At 46.3% G+C, this 23356-nt stretch overlaps 3 protein-coding genes across 3 annotated transcripts; 1 reads left to right on the plus strand and 2 right to left on the minus strand.

Annotated features, from left to right (window-relative positions):
* Positions 1-986: 986 nt before the first annotated feature.
* On the minus strand, positions 987-5778 carry LOC142895822 (somatomedin-B and thrombospondin type-1 domain-containing protein). Its single transcript, XM_076037124.1, has 5 exons — positions 5523-5778; positions 2837-3028; positions 2173-2251; positions 1903-2085; positions 987-1260 (listed from the first exon to the last, which is right to left on the minus strand). The coding sequence occupies exons 1-5, from the start codon at positions 5776-5778 to the stop codon at positions 1146-1148; spliced, it is 825 nt and encodes a 274-aa protein (XP_075893239.1). The 3' UTR covers positions 987-1145.
* A 2327-nt stretch (positions 5779-8105) lies between these two features.
* Positions 8106-11613, plus strand: rdh20 (retinol dehydrogenase 20). Its single transcript, XM_076037111.1, has 5 exons — positions 8106-8665; positions 9690-9788; positions 9934-10079; positions 10410-10541; positions 11157-11613. The coding sequence occupies exons 1-5, from the start codon at positions 8213-8215 to the stop codon at positions 11269-11271; spliced, it is 945 nt and encodes a 314-aa protein (XP_075893226.1). The 5' UTR covers positions 8106-8212; the 3' UTR covers positions 11272-11613.
* Positions 11614-12698: 1085 nt separating this feature from the next.
* On the minus strand, positions 12699-23312 carry stau1 (staufen double-stranded RNA binding protein 1). Its single transcript, XM_076037087.1, has 15 exons — positions 23124-23312; positions 21162-21451; positions 20031-20152; positions 19764-19920; positions 19496-19652; positions 19222-19393; positions 16743-16838; positions 16430-16642; positions 16208-16351; positions 15984-16130; positions 15044-15119; positions 14609-14928; positions 14387-14509; positions 14181-14260; positions 12699-13526 (listed from the first exon to the last, which is right to left on the minus strand). Exons 2-15 carry the CDS (start codon positions 21352-21354, stop codon positions 13439-13441), a joined length of 2088 nt encoding a protein of 695 aa, XP_075893202.1. The 5' UTR covers positions 21355-21451; positions 23124-23312; the 3' UTR covers positions 12699-13438.
* Between the last annotated feature and the right edge of the window lie 44 nt (positions 23313-23356).

Consider the following 23356-nt stretch of genomic DNA (forward strand, 5'->3'; position numbering starts at 1 on the left):
GCCACTTATCCTGCCTTCTAAATGTAACCATAGATGATCTTCTGTTGTTTTTTTATTTACATATCTATCAAAGCCTGATAGTATCCTTTTCAAGGAAACATTCTAATTCCTAAAACCCGTACGAGAGCAGCGCTTCAGCAAGTAGCCCCATTCCACATCCCATCAATTGCAAACTGCATCACAGGGTTGGGCTGCATTTTGGATGCCTTTGATGGAGTAAAACACACACATCACAGCATACGGTATCTAGAGAATCAGTATTAGAGCACTGGACAAAATTCAGACCAAGTACAACTTTCAAACAATGTCTATTTTTTCTACGCTCTAAGTGGAATGGACCCCTACCTTGCCTAAGCCATCACTCTTTGTAAAGTACACTGTTTCCAGGGAATCGCGGAAATTAAAAAAAAAAAAAAAAAAGAAATTTGAATGACCTTAGCCAGCTCTTATACAATGTTGTTTGTAGGTCCTGAGGCTGTCTGTTTTGTTTAAAAAAAAAAAAAAGAAAGAAAGAAAAGAAAAAGAAAAAATAATTTTTACCTGTTGACTTTCTATGCTGTCGTTTCTGTATACTTGCTCTATTGTTCGGTGCATGTTGTAACTTGGCGTCGTGACTGGTTGTGATTCACACAGAGCCAGTACTTGTCATGTAAAAAAAAAAAAGAAAAGAAAAGAAAGAAAAGCGAAGTGTCTCAATGTCCCAAGATATTTGTATTTCTTAAGAAAAGCAACATTTCCCTTGAATGACTCAAAATGAAATAAATCCAATCACTTTACATTTTGAATGAGGTTCCCGCCTTTTATTTTGAAGTCCATCCGCTGCATTTGTGCAGAGGAGAAGCTAATTGTTTTTTTGTTTTTACCGATGAGGCTTGTGGTGTGAAGTCTAGTTTTCCTTTATTTTTAGGACCACGTTGTATCTTATCAGCGACACTGGTGCCCGTTTCTGGGGACGATAATGTCTGCAGTTAACAACAACAACAACAACAACGAAGGAACAGCAACAAAAACAAAAACAAAACAGCCTTCAATGCAGCACTGCGGTCTTGGAAAATGGTGTGCTAGATTTTTCTGGCTTGTTTGCAGTCATACATAAATCTGAGTAAATATGTCCAGGAGTGGGATGAACAGAAGTAAGGAGGATGCTAGATGAAGAGAAAGCTGTGGGCCGTTGGGCAGGAACAGGCCTCCAACCTTCCCACGCGCCTCCACATACCCTTGCATCGAGGATTTCCCACCGCCTGCCACCGGAGAGACGGGCTGCAGCGAGGAAGAACGGAGAGACGGAGGACCCGGTTATTTGTCCGAACTGTTGCAAATTGCGAGTGAAGAACAAGGTCGCCATCTAGTGTCTGTGCCTGCTGCCAACAGAGCTGTGCAAATCAGTTAGCAGGGCTTTAAAAAAAATAAATAAATAAAAAAAACTCTTTAAAAGGCCTAATGTGTCACATTCAAATGCATCTAGTATTTGTGTTAAATTCTTTCTTCTTTTTTTTTTTTGCCAATAAGAAGAACATTAACTTATAGAGATGATGTCTTGTACACAGCAGTACTGATCTGCTTGAGGTTTCATGACTTGTTTTCATGAAATGTAGTGGAAGATCGGACAACAGGGATTGTCACTAACATTTTTTTTTTGACATATATTCTTCCCATTCCAATATTCTGTGAATGTTTTGCCTTCAATTCCTTTTCCTCGCTCATGGGGAGCAGGTAGGAAAGGTCTGCCGCACGTGTGCCCCTGAAATGCAATACACTCTCCTACCAACGGTGGCACAGTATCCCCACTTTTCAGTGGCGCTTGAATAAATACACTCAATCACTTTTTAATAATAATATTTTTTTTTAAAAAAAGCCCTTTTCTCCCTCATTTATGCAAAATCTGCTTCTACTGTCTCCCACCTCCCCTCGTCGGTTCCCTCCCAGTCTCCGGCGCAGTGAGTCTGGCCGGCGGCGAGAGCAGGCGACTGGCACTCCACGCACACGTGGTGGCCCTCGCTCAGGTGCTGCATCCAGCGGGTGTGTGGGCCGGAGCTCTGCTGGCACCCCTTGGTCAAAGAGGTCAGCTGAAACTGGACACAATACCTGTCGCACAGACGGATGCACAAACGTCGGGTGGTACACAGAGGCGATGGAAGCAAAGCAACTTCGCATTTTTCTGACGTGAGTTACCCTGGCGCGTCGCTGCTGTCGGGAATGTGCCTCTTCTTCCTGGCGCTGCCGTAGCCACCCGTGGTGATTAACGCTGGGACTGCAGAGAAGAGGATTCAAGACAGGAACATCATTGGGGGGGAGGGGGGGGCTAAGATTACACACCAAACGCCATCTAATTGTTTATATTTAAATTGAATACAGTTTGCGCTGCAAAAACAATGAGTTAAAGTCCACGCAACACAGGGAAATATTGCACTTTTTTTTGCATCAATGACATTCAGCAAGTCAATTCAAGCTGGAAGGTAAATGTATTGTTGGCAGTCTATCATTATTTGTCAGTAGGTGTTATGTATACACCATATATATATATATATATATACATTATTTCAAATATTTCTGCCAATACACATCACTGAGCTCACAACTCTCTGTCTTCTATACCTGCCTCTCTCACACCAACTTAACTTCATGTCTTCTTTCACTGCAGCCATAAATCTTCTCCACTATCTCGCCTCCTGCCTGTCACTTCCAACGTCATCATCCCCTTACTGGTTACATCCCTTGCCCACCTCTGAACGTATCCAAACCACCTCACTGGACCTCGTAGGAAACATTTCAACAGACATTCCTGCAGAGGTGCTTTTGCTATTTCTTGACTCATAAAGATAAACGAGAGACTCACTGAGCGAATTGTGACAGTGGCCTTGCTGAGACCAGTACTCGGCACAGCCGGCCTGTTCCTCCACATGGGGACACGGTTGCGCTGCGTTCAGGGGCTCCTGCAGGACGGTCCTGTGCCGACTTCGGACCGTTGCCTTGCACGGCTCAGCGCAGCCTGACCACTCAGACCACTCACTCATCACACAGGACACAACTGAGGGCACAAACAGACAGCACACCAGTGTGTGTGTGTGTGTGTGTGTGATATGAATTGTGTATTTGTGTATTTATTTGTATTGTTTATCTATTCATCTGTATTATTGATTTATTTATTTATCCATTCATTCATTCATTTAATTAATTAATTAATTAATTTACGGTAGGTTAGGTGTGGATTAGTAGCGGGGACTCGGGAGTGTAAATCTACATGCAAAACAATGCAAACCTGTATATGACTGTGTTTGGGTTTTTTTTTTTTTTTTTTTTTTGCCTTCTTCCCAGTTTTTGTCTGCATCATTCTGCCTGCTTTCCCGTGGACGAGCTAACATTGCATCGGGGTTAAAAATAGACAAAGTTTTTTTTTTGCAGTCGACCAAGACTACGACGGAAGGACGCACGATGGAAACAAAGACAATCGGTCACGGAAAGAGGTGGGAGCTAAATTGGCGGAATGGCGGCGGCAGGGAATCGTAAACTAATTAACCGAAGGTAAAACCACCGACACAAACACACACAGCGGAAAGGAGTCGAGGAGAACAAAATCAAACAGGAAACGCACAATATGGAAATAAAATGCAGACATGACGGTATTAGGTTATTTTATGTATGTATGTATTTATTTATTTATTTCTGTATTTTTGTATTTTTGATGCCAACGCTGCTAAAAGTTACCCGTGCTTTTCTTGGAGCAGCTGTAGATCGTGGCTTGCTTGCAGATGAACAGTTAGTCTGAGTTGGTAAATTGCTAAGAACTATGCCTCACTAACAATTATTTTAGACCGTAGAATTACCTTTTCAACACTAATAACAATTCAATAAGAAAAAGATTGTGTGTTGAACAGAGTATACAGTGTGTTGCACATATAGTGTGCTATACATCACACTGGGTCAGGGGGGTGTTTGCCCGTTTTCCTGATTTATTTCGGTCTTTCTCTCTGTCTGTTGACCCCCTACACACCTCCCTCTTCTGTTTCAGCAGGTGAAACTGGAGAGTGGCTGCCACCTGCTTTGACAGATCTGTAGACAATTTTAAAGGTCCCTGTTTAACAATGTGCGCCCTCTGCTGACAACTTGCTAGAGGCTCCTTGTATGAGCTGCTGATTGAAGTTTGTGGTTGGAGGTTTTGTGCTAAGCTACTCTGCACATTCATGGGCTCAAATAGCTACTTTTTTTTTTTGTATCTTCCACTAGGTTATGTTTTCTTTTTTTCTTTTTGTTAAGACCCTGAGCCACCAGTTGCACAAAGCAGGTTTGTGGAAAACGGTGAGTTTGTTACCCTAGTAACAGCAGAAACTCCAGTATCAGAAAAGTAAATAATTTTGGCTCTGTTGCGACGGTAACAGAGCCTAAGAGCCGCCTTGGTTAACTGAAGGTTTTATCTTAAAAAGCTCGATTTTTTTCGCTCCTCCCTGAAACACCACCGTTACCTCAACCAGTGCTGCATTTAACATGCACTGTTGCTGTGTGTTGTTCACTGTCAGGGGGGAAAAAAATACCATGGTTTGATTGCGACGGACAAGCTGTGTCCTTTTTCTTGGAAAATCACGTCGATGATTCGTTCTGAAATTGTCCTTCGATCGGTCCTGGTTATAAATAACTACTTCATTGAACAATGATGTTTAATTCCTAGTGGATGATGTATCTTAATCTAAATATCAATGCTGAGTCTCTCCTGCAGAATACATTTGAGGCAACCATGGCCAACAAGAGTGTGCTTTGTTAATGTGTGCCTGTGAAATTGTACCAGAAGAGATGATGTTCAGTTTTATTTTCGGTATGATTTGAATTTGTTTTTTCTTACGTGTGTATCTAATTAAAAGCCATCAATGTTTACATTTAGCACATTTAAGTAATTTTATTCCAGGCCAGTTCTCTTTTCTTTACTGCAGCAGTTGGGTTTTTTCCCACTCTACACAATAACTGATTAAATTCACCGTACAAGCATATGAATATTTCTTGTTTAAACATCCTCTTCATGGAATTTGCATTAACGTGGGCTTTGTACCGTCGTGGTGCGTGCACATAACTCTGAATGAACAAACTCAGAATTCATTAACTCTACTCAAGTCAGCTGTGAAGAAACCGGAAACTTTCAGTTTCAGAACGCAGAGAATGTTAAGTAAGAGTTTATGGTCCTTTGTGAAATAGGCCACAGGGTTTTCAACCTTTAGCCCTGTTGTGTTGTATTTATTTCATTTATTTGGTGCAACCACTACTGCCAATTCCATTTATAGAAAGAAGAAAACCAACAAAAAGACCCAATTATAAAAATAAATAATGGAATGGAATTCACATGACTGTCAGTGCTGCTCCTTCAGTCACACCTATGAATGAACGGAGTAACCACAGAATGATGCAGTGAGATTATTACAGTTGCATGCGTCATCCTTGAGTTCTTTGGAGGTCAATTTTCTTTTTTCTTTTTTTAGTGCAGCTGCAGCAAATCATTGATACTATCAAAGTTGACTTCATGGCGCGCACAGGCTTACCTGGGCAGGCCGTCTCATAGTCGTGGCAGCAGTCCAGCGTGGACACGCAGGCCTGGTCGCAGTAGCAGGTGCCATAGGAGTGGTCGGGCTTCCATCCTTTGCTGACGCAGGACACGTTGCGGCCGCTGCAGCACAGACCCGCTTCCTGGCAGCCTGGGTGACCCGGAGCGGCCAGGAGGAACACAGATAGGGCCAGATAAACCAAAGGGAAGGGATTTCCGATGCTGCTGCTGTGTCTGCTGCCCTGCAGGGTCATCCTGAAGGAAGGAGGCAGCAAAACAACTCAACGGGTCCAGTCACTTCACTCTTCCACGATGGGGAGTGAGGGGTGTGGGAGTGTCCTGGTCACCTGTCAACAAGTTAGACAGAATCAGGAGTGAGGCTGATGACTGAGTTCCATGGAAGTCATTCATGTGTCAACTGTCTCTCTCTTAAAGGGACAGTTCCCCCCTGTGGAGCAGCAAAAACATTATAACGGACCTGAATGACATAAACACACTATTTTGTGCAGTATTTAAATGATTATAATCAAACATTTTCAAGTCTTGATGATTACGCCCCCTATTGTTTCCTAAGACATTAAAGAGTAATAAAGACAAACCATATAGATGCACTCTTGATAAGTTTTGATGGAAGTTTCACCAGATCTCAGGTCCCCCTTTGGCCTCAGATGCTCTGTGCAGGCATGCAAAACAGTGAGCTAATCCCGCGCTAAGACAGTAAAATAAACTGTGAAAAAAACAGTTTTTCTTTTAACAATAACAGCAACAAAAATTCTTTTGCTAAGTCTCTTGCAATCTGCTGGTGAAGCCGCCGCGCAGCTTCCCAGGCCTCATGTGTGCCTCCACATGTGAAAAGAGTGGATTATTGAGACTCTGCGACTGAGGTTATTCATGCAAAAAGAACAACAGCCGCGGACCGCGGCGGCCTCGCGAGCGAGCGTGCGCGCACACCAAGACTCCCAGTGTCCTTCGACTGCGTCCGCCGCGCGGCAGCTGGTTGGGCCGAGGCCAAAGGCGACAATGAAAAAACAGCCGCAAGTTCGGTAGACACAGCAACAAAATTATTACCAAGCAGTCGTGATTCCATTTCTGCGCGTTTGACCCTGTTTTTCAAGGCAGTCAAACCTGTGTTTGATGATAATAATAATGATAAAGGAAGCTTAGGCAGCTTAGGCAGGCTTTGTGCTGCGACTGTCAGATTGCGAAATAACAGCTATTGCCCAAGGTTGGCTGGCTGCGCACTGGCTCCCAGTCACATTGTGACTGGGAAAGGGGAATGGGGGAAGCAGCCTGGCAGTTCATAAGCCGCTCTGGATCCACACCAGTTGGTCTGTGCCAGTGCTCGTGTGCGCCGTGGTGAACGATGCAGTGCACCATTATTATTATTTTTTTTTTTGATGTGATGTCAGCTGCTGTTTCCAAGTGGCAGAACCTTTTTTTTCAGCGTTTTTTTTCCTCCCCCTTTCAGAAAGAGCGATGTTTATCTGTGTGCCACAGCGTAGTGACATTTCGCACTTCTATCTCCAACCTGGGAGACTCTGCTGGGGCTACATTGCTTGTGGCCCCCGCTCCAAAAGCAGCTCCATTAAAGCTTATGATCTGCGCTATAATGAACGGCTCAGAAATATGCAAATTCACAGCTCCTGGTTCACCAAATACGGCTCACGTGCCAAGACGGAGAGCAAACAAGGCTGGCAGTGTTCACCTTGAACAACAGGAACGTGATACAGAAACATGCAGCCCTCTTGGGAAATAAGTTTTTTAAAAAAATGCAGAGATTTACAGTCCGTATGTATAATCACCTTAGGTTTTCTAATTGTGACTGCTTGACACGGCCGGCGGAGTGAAAGACGCTGCTGCTGCTGCTGCTGCTGCTGCTGCTGCTGCTGCTGCTGCTGCTTGGACAGCTACCAGTCCGTCATCGATGCAAATATGTTGCGATAATGTGTCTATGCATGGAGGCGTGCAGTATTTAAATTCAGATCCTTTACAGTGCAAAGCTGAGGGCAGGACAATGTTTTTGTGTGTGATGGGCATGTTTGTTTGTTTTTTAGATGAATGAATGTATGATGGGATGTTTGCTGCTGCAACACTGGAGTTGCCAAAGTGTTTATATAAAAACAGTACATTTCTATTCTATTCTTCTGTTCAAATTAGAGAAATACATAAAGACACTGTGATGTCTTGCAATAAAATATATATATTCAAAGTTATGAAATTGTGTGAATTCTGCTTTCAGGGCTGATATTTTTCATAAAAGAAAGCTGTATTATTGTATTATTAAATACTATTAAATACCCCCCCCCCCCCCCCCCTGCCAACCCCCCTTCTAATCACAGTTTAACAGGTTGATTCGGTGTGCTTTAAACTTTGCACAATGTAGCATGTTAAGCGTGATGTGGCACTATCGGTCGTAAAAAAAAAAAAAAAATAGCTCACCATTCACAGCTTCCAACAAAAGTGGATTTATGAAAACCGTAAGGTATTTGCCCTAATCCGGCAGCAGAGTGTTTAAAAGGCCCGTGGCTGGAGGCCGAGTTGAACAGGAAGAGGGTCGGAAGCGTCCAGCTTGGCTGTCTGCTGCGTCCACAGCTCAACGGTTTCTCCACACAGACTGACTGAAGAAGCTGCAGTCGCTCTGTCACTTCTGTCAGCGAGCGGCAAACCGACCAACAGCAGTCCGCCGCCATGATTTTCCTGATGGACCTGCAGATGATGCTCCTGGACGTCATCTACTTCATCCTCCGCAACTCGGTGCGCGTGGTGCTGCGGCCCCGCACCAAGCCCATCGACGACGAGCTGGTGCTGATCACGGGGGCCGGCGGCGGCCTGGGCCGCCTCTTCGCCCAGGAGTTCACCAAGCACGGCTCCGAGGTGGTGCTGTGGGACATCAACAGCCAGTGCAACGAGCAGACAGCCAAGCTGGTGCGCGAGATGGGGGGCAAGGCGCACACGTACACGGTGGACGTGACCAACAGGGAGGAAGTGTACAGGTGCGCCGACCTGGTGAGGAAGGACCTGGGCCGCGACGTCACCATGCTGGTGAACAACGCCGGCGTGGTGGCCGGGAGGCGGCTGCTGGACTGTCCTGACGAGCTGATGGAGAGGACCATGAAGGTCAACTGCCACGCTCTGTTCTGGGTGAGATGAAAGAGCAGAGAGCGAGGACTAATAATAATAATAATAATAACAAAAAGATTATTATTATCATATTATTATTATTATTATTATTATCATTAATAACATTATTATTATTATTATTATGAATTTGAAGTTCCCTGCATCACACAATGTTCTTCTCACGCAACAACGATCCTGTCATTGAACTAACCAGAAAAGGAGAGAAAAAAGTCCACCTTGCTCAAGAAAGTGTGTCCCGTAAACCAACAATTCTGGAGCTCAGCATCAGCATGATGTCACAAAGGGCACTGGCAACTTTCCCAAACTAGCGACAGCACTTCCACGTAGCCAGTGTCTCTTCCTCCCCTTGTTATCGCCTTATTTTTTTGTCCCTTTTAAAACATGTGGAAGTTCCAAAAAAAAAAAAAAGCATCAAGTTTTTTTGCTGGAAGCTGTAAACAGCAGGCTAAGTATCTGAAAGTGCAGATAATATTGGTCTTTTAAAAATGAATTCAATTGTTTAACATTAGAGCAGAATTCATTGACCTTTTCACCTCATAGAATAGAATCTGAATAGAATTTAGCAAAGAGGAAAACAAAATTGGATAAAATGTCAGAAACTTTGATTATTTTTATATACTAAACATTATTTTCAGGTGTTTAAAGTCAAACAAACAGGGGCCAACCTGCTGTGAGGGCTGAGATTGTGAAATACACGGCAGATGAGGGAAGTCGGGCACAAATGACGCCGGCAGGCTGGCGGAGTCCCCAACTCCACCAGCCTGCCAGCCCTAGCTGCAGCACAGAGCGGGTTATTGTGCGCAGTGTGACGCGTGGCGCGTAAAAATATGAACCGCGCTAATATGTTTGATCCTCTTCACACTGCGGCCCGTAAGGAATCCTGCCAAAATCCTCTTATTGCTTGTGCAACGTAAGCTCCCTGCACAATGTGCAGCCTTTAAGTCCCCAAAGAGTTTGTTGCCTCACTAATCTGAAGCCTCTGTGTGTGTGTGTGTGTGTGTGTGTGTGTGTGTGTGTGTCCCAGACAGTGAAGGCCTTCCTCCCTCAGATGAAGGCCAACAATCACGGACACATCATAACCATCGCCAGTGTCCTCGGTCTCTTCAGCACCGCTTGTGTGGAGGTGACCCTGCGAGAGGACGGCAGCTTTATCTATTCATTTATTATTCGTATCATCTTTGGTTGCTTGTTCCAGTGGTCATTTGATACTTAAAATCCGCAGGGTGAATGAATGACTGTTGATTTTTTTTTTTTTTTTAATGGGCCAGGATTACTGCGCCAGTAAGTTTGCGGCGGTGGGCTTCCACGAGTCCCTGGCCCACGAGCTGCTGGCTGAGGAGGTGGAGGGAGTGAAGACCACCCTCGTGTGTCCCTACATTGTGGACACGGGCATGTTTGAAGGCTGCAAAATCCGGTACGTCCGGGGGGGGGGGGGAGCAAAACTCAGTACTTGAAATTTTACCTCAACTCCAACAGCACAAACATCTGGTAACTCGTCCAAGAAGGGTTTATCTGAAAAAGGGAAAAAAATCAATTGAAATCAGAAGCCAACATGGTGTAATTTTGTAGTTTTTGTTATTTTTATTTCAACACATTTGTCGACTTTGTTTTGCCCACCCCTCAAAATTGCAAGAAACATGAGTAGCAGAATTCACAAGAATCATTATAAGTGTGCAGTTAAAAACAAAAACAAAACAAAACAAAAACACAAAGCAGTTCTTTTGTCCTCTACCTCCGCCAACAGGGAGGAAGTGGAACTGATCCTGCCCCCTCTGGAGCCTCAGTACTGTGTTGAACAGGCCATGAACGCCATCCTGATCGACCAGCCGCTGGTGTGCATCCCCCGCATCACCTACCTGCCTGTCCTGTCCCGAGCGTGAGTGGAGAGACTACTTATCTTCATATGTGTAGGAGTAGACTTCACTCGGGTAAAAGTAACTCACTTTTGTTTCACTGGACCGCTGATGATGATTGAGGAGTTTGATGATGGTAATGACGATGAAATGACAGTGCAGGTGGGTAAAAAGCAGCGGATCCATTTTAATCAGCAATTTAACGCTGAGATTCGTCTTACAACCCAGCTGTAAAACATGTTAAAAGTGATATATCTGATGTAGTATTGATCAATAACAATCTAGAATATAGAATAACTTGTTAGAATACACTATTTGGTTTCCTGTCAGTCCATAATATCCTCACCAAGTTCATTGGCTCTCAGCAATTTTATTTTCAAAAAATTCCGTCATTTCTCACAATTCTCCATCTAAATGCGGTGTTTGTGTGTTTGCAAATTATCAGTGCTGATAATTGATCATCATCATCAACATTAGGGTTTATTTCAGACCGATGGCCTTTCTACGCAAGAACATTAACTGTTCCTGCCTAAAAAAAAAACTGTTGGAAACCGTTAAGATTTAATAAACAAACAAACACATAAATAAATGCCACGGTAAAGTTGCTGCATTAACGTGTCGCACGTGTTCTCTTTCAGGCTGCTGCCGTGGGAATCCAACGTGGTCACTTATCGGTTCATGGGTTCTGACAAGTGCATGTACCCCTTCATTGAAACAATGACTAAACAGACGAGCCCCGTTGAGGTCGCATAATACGGACAGAGTCCGCAGCGACAGACTAGACTACGTAAACGTCGTCCCAAAGAATTTACAACAGATCGGGCATAAACTGGGGGAGTTCGGGGGAAAGGATGCGTTTTGTCAGCTGCAGTCGGGGTTCAATGAAAAGAAAGAACAGGAGACACGCGGCGGCTAAAATAGAGGCCTTTAGATGTTCAGCCTGATCATTCAGGAGCGTGCGTCGGATGGTGACTCAGCCAAGTCATCATCGACACAGAAATAACTTCTGGAATGTTCAGATGGAGTCTAAGACGCTGTCGTGCTGTTTATTCCTTCGCAACTGTTTGTGGGACAAAGTTCGCTCCAGATCAAAAACACTTCAGGAGCGCAAATAAGACTCAGCAAAATAAATAAGTAAATAAATAAAAGTTGCAGTTTGTGTAAAGACACATTACTGACTTTTCTGTGGAGTCTTTGAGTATCTTCAGCACTGAGCCTACCTGCAGGGGTATTTTTTGAAAAACTACATGGACGGACGGATTCAGTCTCACGTCGGCAGTGAACAGTCCCACAAACGGCGATTGAACCCTCGGCTGGCGTAAAGGGGACGGACTCTATCACCTGTCGTTGTGTATCCTGGGTTTTTGTGCTGTTTTGTCTTTACATAAAATAAACTACTTGAAACGTGGCGAATGTAAAAAAACAAACAAACAAACAAACAAACACTTGAACGACTCCGTTTATTTGGACACTTTTTTAAGGTTTAGTGGCATCTAGTGGTGAGAAAACAAACTACAAACAGATGGATACCTGATCACGGGTAGTTTATAGCGGCCTGGCCATGCTGTCACGACTGCTGTGGCAATCAAATAATAATAATAAATCACAACCACGTTAGAGGTTCTGAATCATAGGAGGCGAGAGTGTTCAGTGTTTCTCTCATCATAAATTCCATCTGGGAACGATTCAACGTGACGCTCAGCTCCGTTGTCTGATATCGCATGTTTCACACTTGTGTTGTATCGGGAATCGTTTCAGGGTGATATCAGGAAGGCCTGTGGAGATCCATGTTAGCATTAATATGGCTGGCTGCTTACGCGCGGACGCACTTTTTATGTAAATGTAAGCGGCAGCAAAAGAAAATCAATACTCCCAATTTATTTTTAGTGGCTTTATGTAACTAAAGCACATACATATGCATTTTCCGAATCCGTTTTCTGCCAATCGACTAAAGGTTTTCACACCGGGCCAAATACTCCCGAATCAATCGAATAATAATGAATAACACTCACCGCTAAGGATATAAATCTCTCTCTTAAACCTACCGTGTACTGTGATCGATTTACTATATATTTAGTTTGCCTTATATGTACTGCACTCACTTTAGATACACGTCACCTTTCCATCCACTGTTTGTCGCCCACTACGGACGGCTAAAAGAGAGACAAGAGAACAGGAGTGTTTGTTTTGTGCACGTTGGCACTGAAATTTAATTACCATGGGGGCGGGGGAGGGGAGGGGGAGCAGTGAGGGAAAGGAGGCTGAACATGTGGTTGGAGGAGGAGAAACCGAGGCAACGGGGACTGGAGCACGCCCCCTGCTGCACGCTGCAGACACAACATCACATTACATCACACGCTACATTTAGTCAGAAAGTCTTCCCGGCCCTACATGGTAATGTTGGTAACACTGGTTGTTGATGTCAAGCACTGCAGGAAAGTCGGAAGTTCTCGTGCTGCATCCTAGAAGGTGAGACCCAAACTACGAGCTCAGCAGGAGGGCAGAGGGTTTTGGATGAGAAAGAAAAATAATAATACGGAAGAACAAGAGTTAGAACATCTCGAGGAGAGGAAAGCAAGCTCTATGCAAAAAAAAAAAAAACACAGTTCACAGTTAATTTGCTTTATTCCCCCCCCCTTGTGTTAATGCTCCAGTCGCGATACAGGATGCAGCGAAGAATTTTCTTTGACTAAAACGCAAAAAAAATAAATAATGGCTACAATTAAACAACATCAAGGGGAAGAAAGCGATCCTTTTCCTATCAATCTTGTTTAACTGTCGATGTTATGGAACAATGAATAAAAACAGTGAAGCTTGTCCAAAACTTCCTGTTGCCTTCTAAAAAGAAACAAAACGACATTACGAATGCGGAGTCTGGGTTTTCTCTAGTGCTTCTTATGGACAACACAACCTTCAGCATCTAAACAGTGCCATCCAGGGTCTGTGCCAATGTGCTTGAGTTAGCCGGTTTGAGGTGCAAATCCCCCTCCATCTCCTGCTTGCCGCACCTGGAGGGAAACACAAGTCACGCGTGAAGCCGGTTCCGCCTCAGCCGACCTCAACCCGTCCTGCCGGCGGGCTGCTGTAAAATTAGAAGCGCTGTAATGGAGCCCAGAGACAAGCGGAAGACAATATAGGGGCTAAATGGAGATGTTTAAGTGAATCTAGAACATTGTGCGGTAGAAAATGGAAGACTACAGACGGGAAGGAAGCTGGATGGATGCAGGGCGGATAGGATTTCACAGATCAAAAATAGAAACTGTTGGAAAAGGTGTTGGCTTGAACTGGAGCAATGCAAGCGCAACTACTGTGAGCAGAGCCTGAGAGGCCTGAAGTAAAGATCGAGCAGAATAATGCAATTAGTCAACCTTGACTGCAATATTTAATTCAAATAATTTTCCTTCTCTTTGCGCTGTATATGCTGCTGTAATTATGCACACTTCCACAACGTGGGATACATACAGACATTCTATTCTATGCTATTGTTCAAGTGTTTTCTTTTTTTAAAAATGATTTTTTTAAAGGTATCATAGTGAAAACAACTAGCATGCAGGATATTAGTGTACAAATAGTAGAAGTTCGCACGAGTCAAGCTTATTAACATCATGCAGCGACGGGTTTTTGTTATTGTAGTAAACAAGACTGCAAAGGTTCTTTCTTACCGCGACGCTGGTCCATTTCCAATCCTTTCGTTCGACTGCTGGTCGAACTCCGCCAACAGCTTCAATACATTAAGAGCAGCCTGAGGGCGAAAAGACACAAGGGAGAAGCATAAAATCATCGTGCATCACCTGAGCATCAGGTAGGGCAGAGTTAGATGGCATTTGCATTGACAATGGAAAACAAAGATAATACATATATCTCTCACCATATCATGGCATGATTCTACATCTTTTCCGATGCCATGACTGATGAGCGGCGGCTGGGATGAGCAGTTGATCAGCGACACAAACTCGTTCTTGTTGTTTTTGGGAAAATCTTTGTATTCAACCTGCGGGGGAACAAAACATGACTTCCTGCTTTGATGCAATTAAACGCCTACTTGCGGAAAATAATTGAAAGAAAAATAAAGAGAAAGTGGCTGTGCTACCTGCAGCCCCTGCACGGCTGCCAGGTAGCCGAGCTGCTCCGAGGGCCTGGAGAGGGGCCCCAGGGGCAGCTGGTTCATGGGGCCCTTGCTCTTCAGGACGGCCTCGGCCGTGAGCGACGAGCCGGCGTACAGCAGCTCGTTGGCGATCATGGCAGTCGTGGTGGTCTTGCCCGGGTTGGGCATCGCTCGGCCGTAGTCCTTGGCCTGGGGCCCCTGGCAGACCCCCACTGCCTGAGCCACCTCGGGGACCATGGGGAGGATCCCTGCAGGCAGCTGCTGGTGGCTCAGGTAAGGCAGGCGGTAGTCCTCCTCCTTGGGGCCTTGGAGGGAAAAGTACATTTCTGTGAGACGAGCATGATGAGACGGCACGAGGCGACTAAACCGAAGATGTTTCACAACATTAAACACGGGCCGGGCAGCCCCGCGGACTCTTACCAGCGGCCACGTCCTCCACAGAGCCAGGTTCAAAGAAGGTCACTTTGCGGCCGTCGCTAGGCTTTTTGACCGGGGTCTAAAAATGTCAAAAAAGAGACAAGCTTAGATAAAAGTCAGAATTAGTCTCCAGAGTTTGAGTGGCAGCTGGATCGCTCCAATTTCAATTCTGAAACCACCCAGCAGCCAAAAACGTCAGTGGTCGAGTTTCCCAGATCAAGCCCTGCTTAAGGATTTATTATACCCTTAAGTTTGCTCTGAACGTCTAAATCACTAATCATAAGTCACTAATAATTAATTCTCTGAGATTAAGAAGGGACAACCAACCGGTGAGTCAGTTAGATTTTGCAGCTTTCTTCGTGAAAGAGCAAATCTGTGTTTTTCTTTCAAATGCTTCTAAAGGGGGTTCAAAAGAAGCTCTTAGCGCCAGGAGCTTCTTAACTGATCTGGGAAACACGGCCATTATCTGTCTTCACAACTAGCCAGGCTCCATCTCAGTTGTGAGCCAAGTGCCGTGACACAGGAAGCAACTCGGACCACAAACATTTTCATGCAAAGGAACAAAAAACGACAATGGGGACTTTCCGATGCCAACGAGACGGGTTTGCTTTACATCCCGACTGGTTTGGGCAGCAGTTGAAACACTGTGGTGCTTCACAGCTGAGCTAGCAAATTTGTTTTTCAGTCAAATTTAATGCCGCGTGTGACAGTGTCTCGTCTTGTGAGTTGGTTCGGATATGCGAGCTGGTGTGTCTACTGTGCGTCACCTTAAATGGTCCGGTACGACGCTGCAGTGCAGTCGCACATTTAAATGTGTGAATCGATTCATAATCGGCAATGTCATAATCGCTATTAATCTAAGAATCGATTTCCCCCCCCCCCCCCCCCGACCTCCAGAAAACAAGGTTCATCCAAATGTTTACCTGTCCACCTGTCACCGTACCTTCTCATCGGTTTTGAGCGCCGGTTTGGGAGGCTGAGGCTGAGGCACTTTGTATCCCAGGAGATCCAGCATCTTCTCGGCCGCGTTCCTCTTGGCCACCTTCTTGCTGGGGCCCATCCCCTCCGCGGACTGGCCGCTCACCGTCACCTGCGTGGGGCCCGACAGCGGGGGGTGAGGGGTGTCGGGCAACGGCACGGAGGCAACCCTAGAGGGCGCTTCCTTACCTGCATGACGAACTCCCGTCGGCGGGGCAGCCCCCTCTCCGTCACCATGCTGTACTCCGGCTCCTTCTCCTTCTTGGCCTGCTGGATCTGCGCCAGTCGGCTGATGGGATTCATCCCCTGGCCGTACTCTGGGCTCGTCTGGAGCTGTCGGCGGCACACAAACGAGGAAAACTGAAGTCTCTCGTTCTCGTGTCGGGAGGGGGGGTGGGGGGGTGGGGTTACCTTGATGATGGATTTGGTTTTCTTTTTGATGCGAGGCAGCGTCTTCTCCACGCTGGGGATGTGAGGCAGCTGCCGCAGCTCCGCCAGCGCGGCGGCGGCCGCCAGCTTCTTGGCGATCTTCTTGCTCTTCCCTTCGCCCTGGCCGGAAAATTCCCCCACGGTCACGCACACCACGAAGCTCTTCATGTGCGGAGGGCCGTCTTCTTTCAAAACCTTGGAACGAGTGGAGGGGGGTGGGGGGGATGGGGGGCGTTACCCGAGCCGGAGAAGTAGGAGAGATGGGAAACGACTGACGGACGGAGGCGCGGCTCACCTCGAAGTTGACGGGTAAGTTGCGTTTGAGTGCAATTTCAAACACTTGACTGATTTCTGATTTGTTGAGGTTCTCCTCCTCGGGCTCTCCGTTCATCTGTCAAGAGGGTGAAGGTGACTCAGACTGAACAAAGGTGATTAAGGACATTAAGTTTAAGGTCACGGGGTGTCAGTAGAATCAAAGTACAGAAAGACAGCAGACCATAATAAGTGATCAGGTTGAGCCCTGTTTTCTAACATCTGATATTAGGTGCAATGTGAGCACTACGCAGATCTTTCCTGTGGGCAACTGCAGATATGTTGCTGCGCCATACAGCTGTGGACCCACTGTTCATAGAAACCATAAACACTAAGTATGAAAACCTGACAATGGAAACATTCAGCATCTCCCATTTCATGTCACGCTAACACACTCCTTTCAGCACTACAGTACTACACACTGGGCCATTAGAACTACAGTACTACACACTGGGCCATTAGAACTACAGTTCTACACACTGGGCCATTAGTACTACAGTTCTACACACTGGGCCTTCAGCACCACAGTACTACACACTGGGCCTTCAACACTACAGTTCTACACACTGGGCCATTAGAACTACAGTACTACACACTGGGCCTTCAACACTACAGTACTACACACTAGGCCTTCAGCACTACACACTGGGCCTTCAGCACCACAGTACTACACACTGGGCCATTAGTACTACAGTTCTACACACTGGGCCATTAGCACTACAGTACTACACACTGGGCCATTAGTACTACAGTTCTACACACTGGGCCTTCAGCACCACAGTACTACACACTGGGCCTTCAGCACCACAGTACTACACACTGGGCCTTCAACACTACAGTTCTACACACTGGGCCATTAGAACTACAGTACTACACACTGGGCCTTCAGCACTACAGTTCTACACACTGGGCCTTCAGCACCACAGTACTACACACTGGGCCTTCAACACTACAGTTCTACACACTGGGCCATTAGAACTACAGTACTACACACTGGGCCTTCAACACTACAGTTCTACACACTGGGCCATTAGAACTACAGTACTACACACTGGGCCTTCAACACTACAGTTCTACACACTGGGCCATTAGAACTACAGTACTACACACTGGGCCTTCAACACTACAGTTCTACACACTGGGCCATTAGAACTACAGTTCTACACACTGGGCCTTCAACACTACAGTACTACACACTGGGCCATTAGAACTACAGTACTACACACTGGGCCTTCAACACTACAGTTCTACACACTGGGCCATTAGAACTACAGTACTACACACTGGGCCTTCAACACTACAGTTCTACACACTGGGCCATTAGAACTACAGTACTACACACTGGGCCTTCAACACTACAGTACTACACACTAGGCCTTCAGCACTACACACTGGGCCTTCAACACTACAGTTCTACACACTGGGCCATTAGAACTACAGCACTACACACTGGGCCTTCAACACTACAGTACTACACACTGGGCCTTCCAACACTACAGTTCTACACACTGGGCCATTAGAACTACAGTACTACACACTGGGCCTTCCAACACTACAGTACTACACACTGAGACATTAGAACTACAGTTCTACACACTGGGCCTTCAACACTACAGTACTACACACTGGGCCATTAGAACTACAGTACTACACACTGGGCCTTCAACACTACAGTTCTACACACTGGGCCTTCCAACACTACAGTTCTACACACTGGGCCATTAGAACTACAGTACTACACACTGGGCCTTCCAACACTACAGTTCTACACACTGGGCCATTAGAACTACAGTACTACACACTGGGCCTTCAACACTACAGTACTACACACTGGGCCATTAGAACTACAGTACTACACACTGGGCCTTCAACACTACAGTTCTACACACTGGGCCATTAGAACTACAGTACTACACACTGGGCCTTCCAACACTACAGTACTACACACTGAGACATTAGAACTACAGTACTACACACTGGGCCTTCAACACTACAGTACTACACACTGGGCCATTAGAACTACAGTACTACACACTGGGCCTTCCAACACTACAGTTCTACACACTGGGCCATTAGAACTACAGTTCTACACACTGGGCCTTCAACACTACAGTACTACACACTGGGCCTTCAGCACCACAGTTCTACACACTGGGCCATTAGAACTACAGCACTACACACTGGGCCTTCCAACACTACAGTTCTACACACTGGGCCATTAGAACTACAGTACTACACACTGGGCCTTCAACACTACAGTACTACACACTGGGCCTTCAGCACTACACACTGGGCCTTCAACACTACAGTTCTACACACTGGGCCTTCAACACTACAGTACTACACACTGGGCCTTCAACACTACAGTTCTACACACTGGGCCATTAGAACTACAGTACTACACACTGGGCCTTCAACACTACAGTTCTACACACTGGGCCTTTGAGTGATGAGTCTCTCACCATTGGCAACTGTTGCAACATGGGCTCCTTGTGCAGCACTTTCAGAGCCTTGGCAGCGGCGTCGTGTTTGGCTACCTGCCTGGTGCGCCCCCTACCGATAAACTGCTGGCCTCCGACGGAGAGCTCCATGTGATATAGCATTGGTCCCATTGGAGGAAATGGGTAGTAGAACCTGGCGTAAAAAATGAAATAAATAATAGGGATATTAAAGATTCTTCAGTGGATAAATAACAAGAAGAAAACAAAGGAAAAGGTCAGAAGCGAGGAGTCTCACTGTTGCATAGAGCGCTGGTAGGGGCCCGGGGCCCGAACGTTGTAGTTGAAGTTTGGTGGTCTCATCCCTGGGTACGGGTCGAGCGGTTTATACAAAGGCTTTTTACCGATCTTCATACATAGTGCATTTAGTTCCATTGTGTGCGTCATGCCATCGGCTGTGGAGAAAGGCAAGAGAACGGCGTCCCGGTGAACAACGAGGCGTCGCAGCAGCGTGCAAGTAGGCATCGGGGGGGCGACGGCAGTCAGCGTGAGTGGGAGGCGCCCACCTGGGTTCTTGCCTGTGTTGCGCGGCGTCCTCATGGTGGGTTTGGGAAGAGTCGTCTCAGCGAGGGCGGCTGCAGCCGCCGAATGCTGGGCTTTCTTGATGCTGGTCCCCTCAGCTTCCCACTGCTGGTCTCCCAGCGTGAGTCTCACCGAGAAGATCTTGGAGAACGAGATGGGGGGGCAAGAGAGGGAGGAGCGGTGATTCTGGGATGCCGGCAAGAGAAGAGAAAAGCGTACTGTAGAGAGTTCCGCCAGAGCGACTGGATCACCTTGGAGTGAGCTGGGCCTTGCTCAGACAGCAGCTTGTATTCAGGTTGGACCTTGTTGAAACGGGCTAACTCATTCACCAAACACATGGGGGTCTTCTCTTTAGGGTTTGCCATGTTACACGCTGGGGGAGAAAGCCGGATAAGAAAGTGAAAAATTTCCTCACGGCGGAACAATTTATCGGCGCGATTTCAAGGCGGAGCTGCTGCGTGTTGCTGACAGCTGGAAGGCAGAGTGTCAAATAAAGAGAGGCACTGGACAAGCAGCGTGATGAAGAGGGGACTTTTTAAAACAATGCGCACTTTGAGGAGGGAAACACAAATAGCATGCATTTGTACAGCGCTTTTCTCTTATTCACACACGCGCGCGCGCGCGCACACACACACACACACACACACACACACACACACACACACACACACACACACACACACACACACACACACACACACACACACACACACACACACACACCATTCAATGGGCTGCTGCCATGCTATGTGTCGCCAGGCCCATTGGGAGCAGCTCAGAGTCTCTCAGGAGGACATTTCAAGATGTGGACAGTTGGGAGGTGGGATTCGAACCAACAACCGTGGGGTCATTGGATGAGCCGCTCTAGAAACTGAGTCTTTCCAATTCCACCTAAGACTGCTAACAGTCAACTGCACTAAGTTACAACAGGACTATAACAGGTGTTTGTTAGTATTAAAGCTGTCTGGGGAAATAGTTAAACTGTAGATGCAGAGAGGGTTGTGACCTCTAATCATAGGGGACTCAATAAGTGACTTTGAAATGAGCTACAAGAGAAGCTTGACTCTATTGGTCCTTGCAGCCAAGCAAATTGAATTAAATTGAATTCCTTTATTATCATTATACAATTAAGTAGAACAAAATTTAATACTGCCTTCCTTTGGTGCATACATTAAATGAAATGAATGAACAATAAATACTAGTAAAACAATAACAAATAGAGCCATAGTGAAAAAAGACACATACCACACAACACACATCCCACATTCATCCTCATCCTCATCCTCATCATCACATTCTGTGCTTATGAGAGATGAGACCAAACAGCTGACGGGTGTCGCCAGCTTGAAACAAGCACTCGCTAACCCGAGCACCAAGCTTACCTGTGGTGGGGATGTAGGGCGTGGCGGAGCCCGCCGGCAGAGCGGAGCTCCTGATTGGCTGACTGGCACTCTCGGAGGGCAGGGTGCTGGAGGCACAGGGAATGCTGTAGCCAGGCTGCGGCTGCCCCAGCTGCAGGGGGGCGGGGGCAGCCGGCAGCGGGCTGGCGGGGCAATGAAACTGTAGCTGCGACATACTGGCTGGTTCCTGGTGGGGTCGGGGTCGGGTCGGGGCCACGAGCTCTGCAGCGTGGTGGGTTTTCTTGAGCAGGCGAGAACGTGAGCCGCAGCACCTGGAAGAGCGGAGGCGTGGGGGCCGTTTCATTCACTGACCAACCAACCAACCAGAGAGGGTCGTCATCCGACTCCCGTCCAGGACCCACCGAGCAGTCGGGCGGCTCTACCTGCACATACCGGCACTGCGATCCAGCACGGATTCAACATAAGTGCTGGCGTTCAACCAATGAGCCTGACAGGCAGCCAACGCTGACATCGTCATCATGATCATCATGACATAACGAGCCTCTCACGGTATCAAACTGAAGATAAGGTTTGCAACAATGGGGGCACCTTTCTGAACTGCTCTGAGTGCCAGTGATGAAAGCAGCTCTTCAGACCAGGTGTTTGAAATGATCGGAACGTATCACGCAATCAATCATAGGTCTCCGGATCAATGTTTTACAACCGTTTTTGAGCCACGGCACATTTTCTACATAAAAAAAAAAAAAAACCATGGCACATCACCAACTAAAAACATGGACCTGGTTAGATGCACACAAAGCTGATATTCTGGGAGGAAAGTCGGCTTGAAATCCATTTGAAGCAAAACTTGACAATGGAATGCTTGTTTGTTTTTTTTAGACCAATTAAGTGAAATGTGATCATTTTCATGGCACACCTGACATTATATCACAGTACACTAGCGTGTCGTTGCGCACTGGTTGATCTGGGGGAAACTTTTACCTGAGAATAACAGCAGGTCTTATTTGCATGAGAGGGGGTGATGCAAACTCACTCTCATCACTTGATATTCACTACAGCCATTCCACTACTACACAATAACGAACAATGTCACACTTAAACATCACACTTTTATAGACGTTTTGCAAAACAATAACCCCCCACATACATTTAATGTGTACAATTAACAACAAAGAAAGTCGTGCGTTTCCTTTATCAAACGAACTGGCCACACGTGAGGTTTCACCGTCCTCTCCAATGTTTCTGCACCAGTTTTAAAGAAAAAGAATCAAACGGGCGGCTCCCGGGTTCAGGTGCACGGCCACAAGGAGGAGCCTTTATTTCTGCCCCAGTCGTGCTTTGCGGCTCTTGCTCAAAACAACAAAAGCATAACAAAAACGCCCAAATTCGTGCTGACATTTACGCGTGCAGCAAATGACCAAATCTCGCATGCACACTGTTGCAGAATTTGGCACAATGAATGAATGTAGGTGTGTCCCAAGTTTTGCAGCGTTACTTGGTAAGCTAGCGTTGTGAGGAGCTCATACATGCATAGTTTCCCCTGCTTGCAAAAGTGTTTGAACGGGAATGTCTCCCACATTGCTGTAGCCGGCTTTCTTAAACGTGTGCCAGTCTCCGCAGACGGAGACACAATTCTTCCGAAAGTTAATGAATTAGTTGAAAATTGCGCAGCGAAAACAGCAGATTCCCACCCACCCCTTCCAGCTCCACGTTAACGCTAGCAAAGCAGCTATAGCAGCTGGGCTCTATGGAAAGGAGCTGTCCATTTGAAAACAAGACAAACTTCTTTTTTTAAATTAAAATTCTTGCCTCGAGGGAGCGAGAGAGGGAGACATCCCGTAGGTTGTTATCAGTTCCTGACAAAAGTTTATTCGGCGAATACACGTCTTGCGTTCATGCTAATTGCCGACGAGCCTGAGAGCAGCCGGTGAAAACGCGAGCTAGCTAACGTCACCCTCGCCTGTGTCTCAAAACAAACCTCACCTTGTCCTTCCTTTATAAACTTTAATTATTCCATTTTACACGTTGGCGGCACTGTCGTTTGCTGAGCCAACAGCCAGCGGAAGGGGTCAATTGAAGTTGTTTCTTAAATCAAAAATATTGCCGGTGAGGTGATGGGAGATTGGCATAACAAGGCAAACACTAAAGAGAATGGCCCGATGTTGAATCTCTCTTCCGGACGTGACGTTGCCGCACCGGAAGTACTTACAAATTAA

The sequence above is a fragment of the Nelusetta ayraudi genome, unplaced genomic scaffold, assembly GCF_046127955.1.
Source record: "Nelusetta ayraudi isolate G7.1 ecotype Tasmania unplaced genomic scaffold, CSIRO-AGI_Nayr_v1 ptg000050l, whole genome shotgun sequence".
Classification (NCBI taxonomy): Eukaryota; Metazoa; Chordata; class Actinopteri; order Tetraodontiformes; family Monacanthidae; genus Nelusetta; species Nelusetta ayraudi.

Bases quoted from the DNA above. Each gene is read 5' to 3' on its own strand.
- rdh20 (XM_076037111.1), top strand. From the start codon at position 8,213: ATGATTTTCCTGATGGACCTGCAGATGATGCTCCTGGACGTCATCTAC. The intron at 9,789-9,933 runs GTGACCCTGCGA...TTAATGGGCCAG, and splicing joins TCAGCACCGCTTGTGTGGAG to GATTACTGCGCCAGTAAGTT. The intron at 10,080-10,409 runs GTACGTCCGGGG...CTCCGCCAACAG, and splicing joins TTTGAAGGCTGCAAAATCCG to GGAGGAAGTGGAACTGATCC.
- LOC142895822 (XM_076037124.1), bottom strand. From the start codon at position 5,778: ATGACCCTGCAGGGCAGCAGACACAGCAGCAGCATCGGAAATCCCTTC. The intron at 2,252-2,836 runs GTGAGTCTCTCG...TCTTCTCTGCAG, and splicing joins CCACTGTCACAATTCGCTCA to TCCCAGCGTTAATCACCACG. The intron at 2,086-2,172 runs GTAACTCACGTC...TCTGTGCGACAG, and splicing joins GACAGCAGCGACGCGCCAGG to GTATTGTGTCCAGTTTCAGC.
- stau1 (XM_076037087.1), bottom strand. From the start codon at position 21,354: ATGTCGCAGCTACAGTTTCATTGCCCCGCCAGCCCGCTGCCGGCTGCC. The intron at 19,921-20,030 runs GTGATCCAGTCG...TCGTTCTCCAAG, and splicing joins AAGGCCCAGCTCACTCCAAG to ATCTTCTCGGTGAGACTCAC. The intron at 14,510-14,608 runs GTAGCACAGCCA...GTTCCCCCGCAG, and splicing joins CAGCCGTGCAGGGGCTGCAG to GTTGAATACAAAGATTTTCC.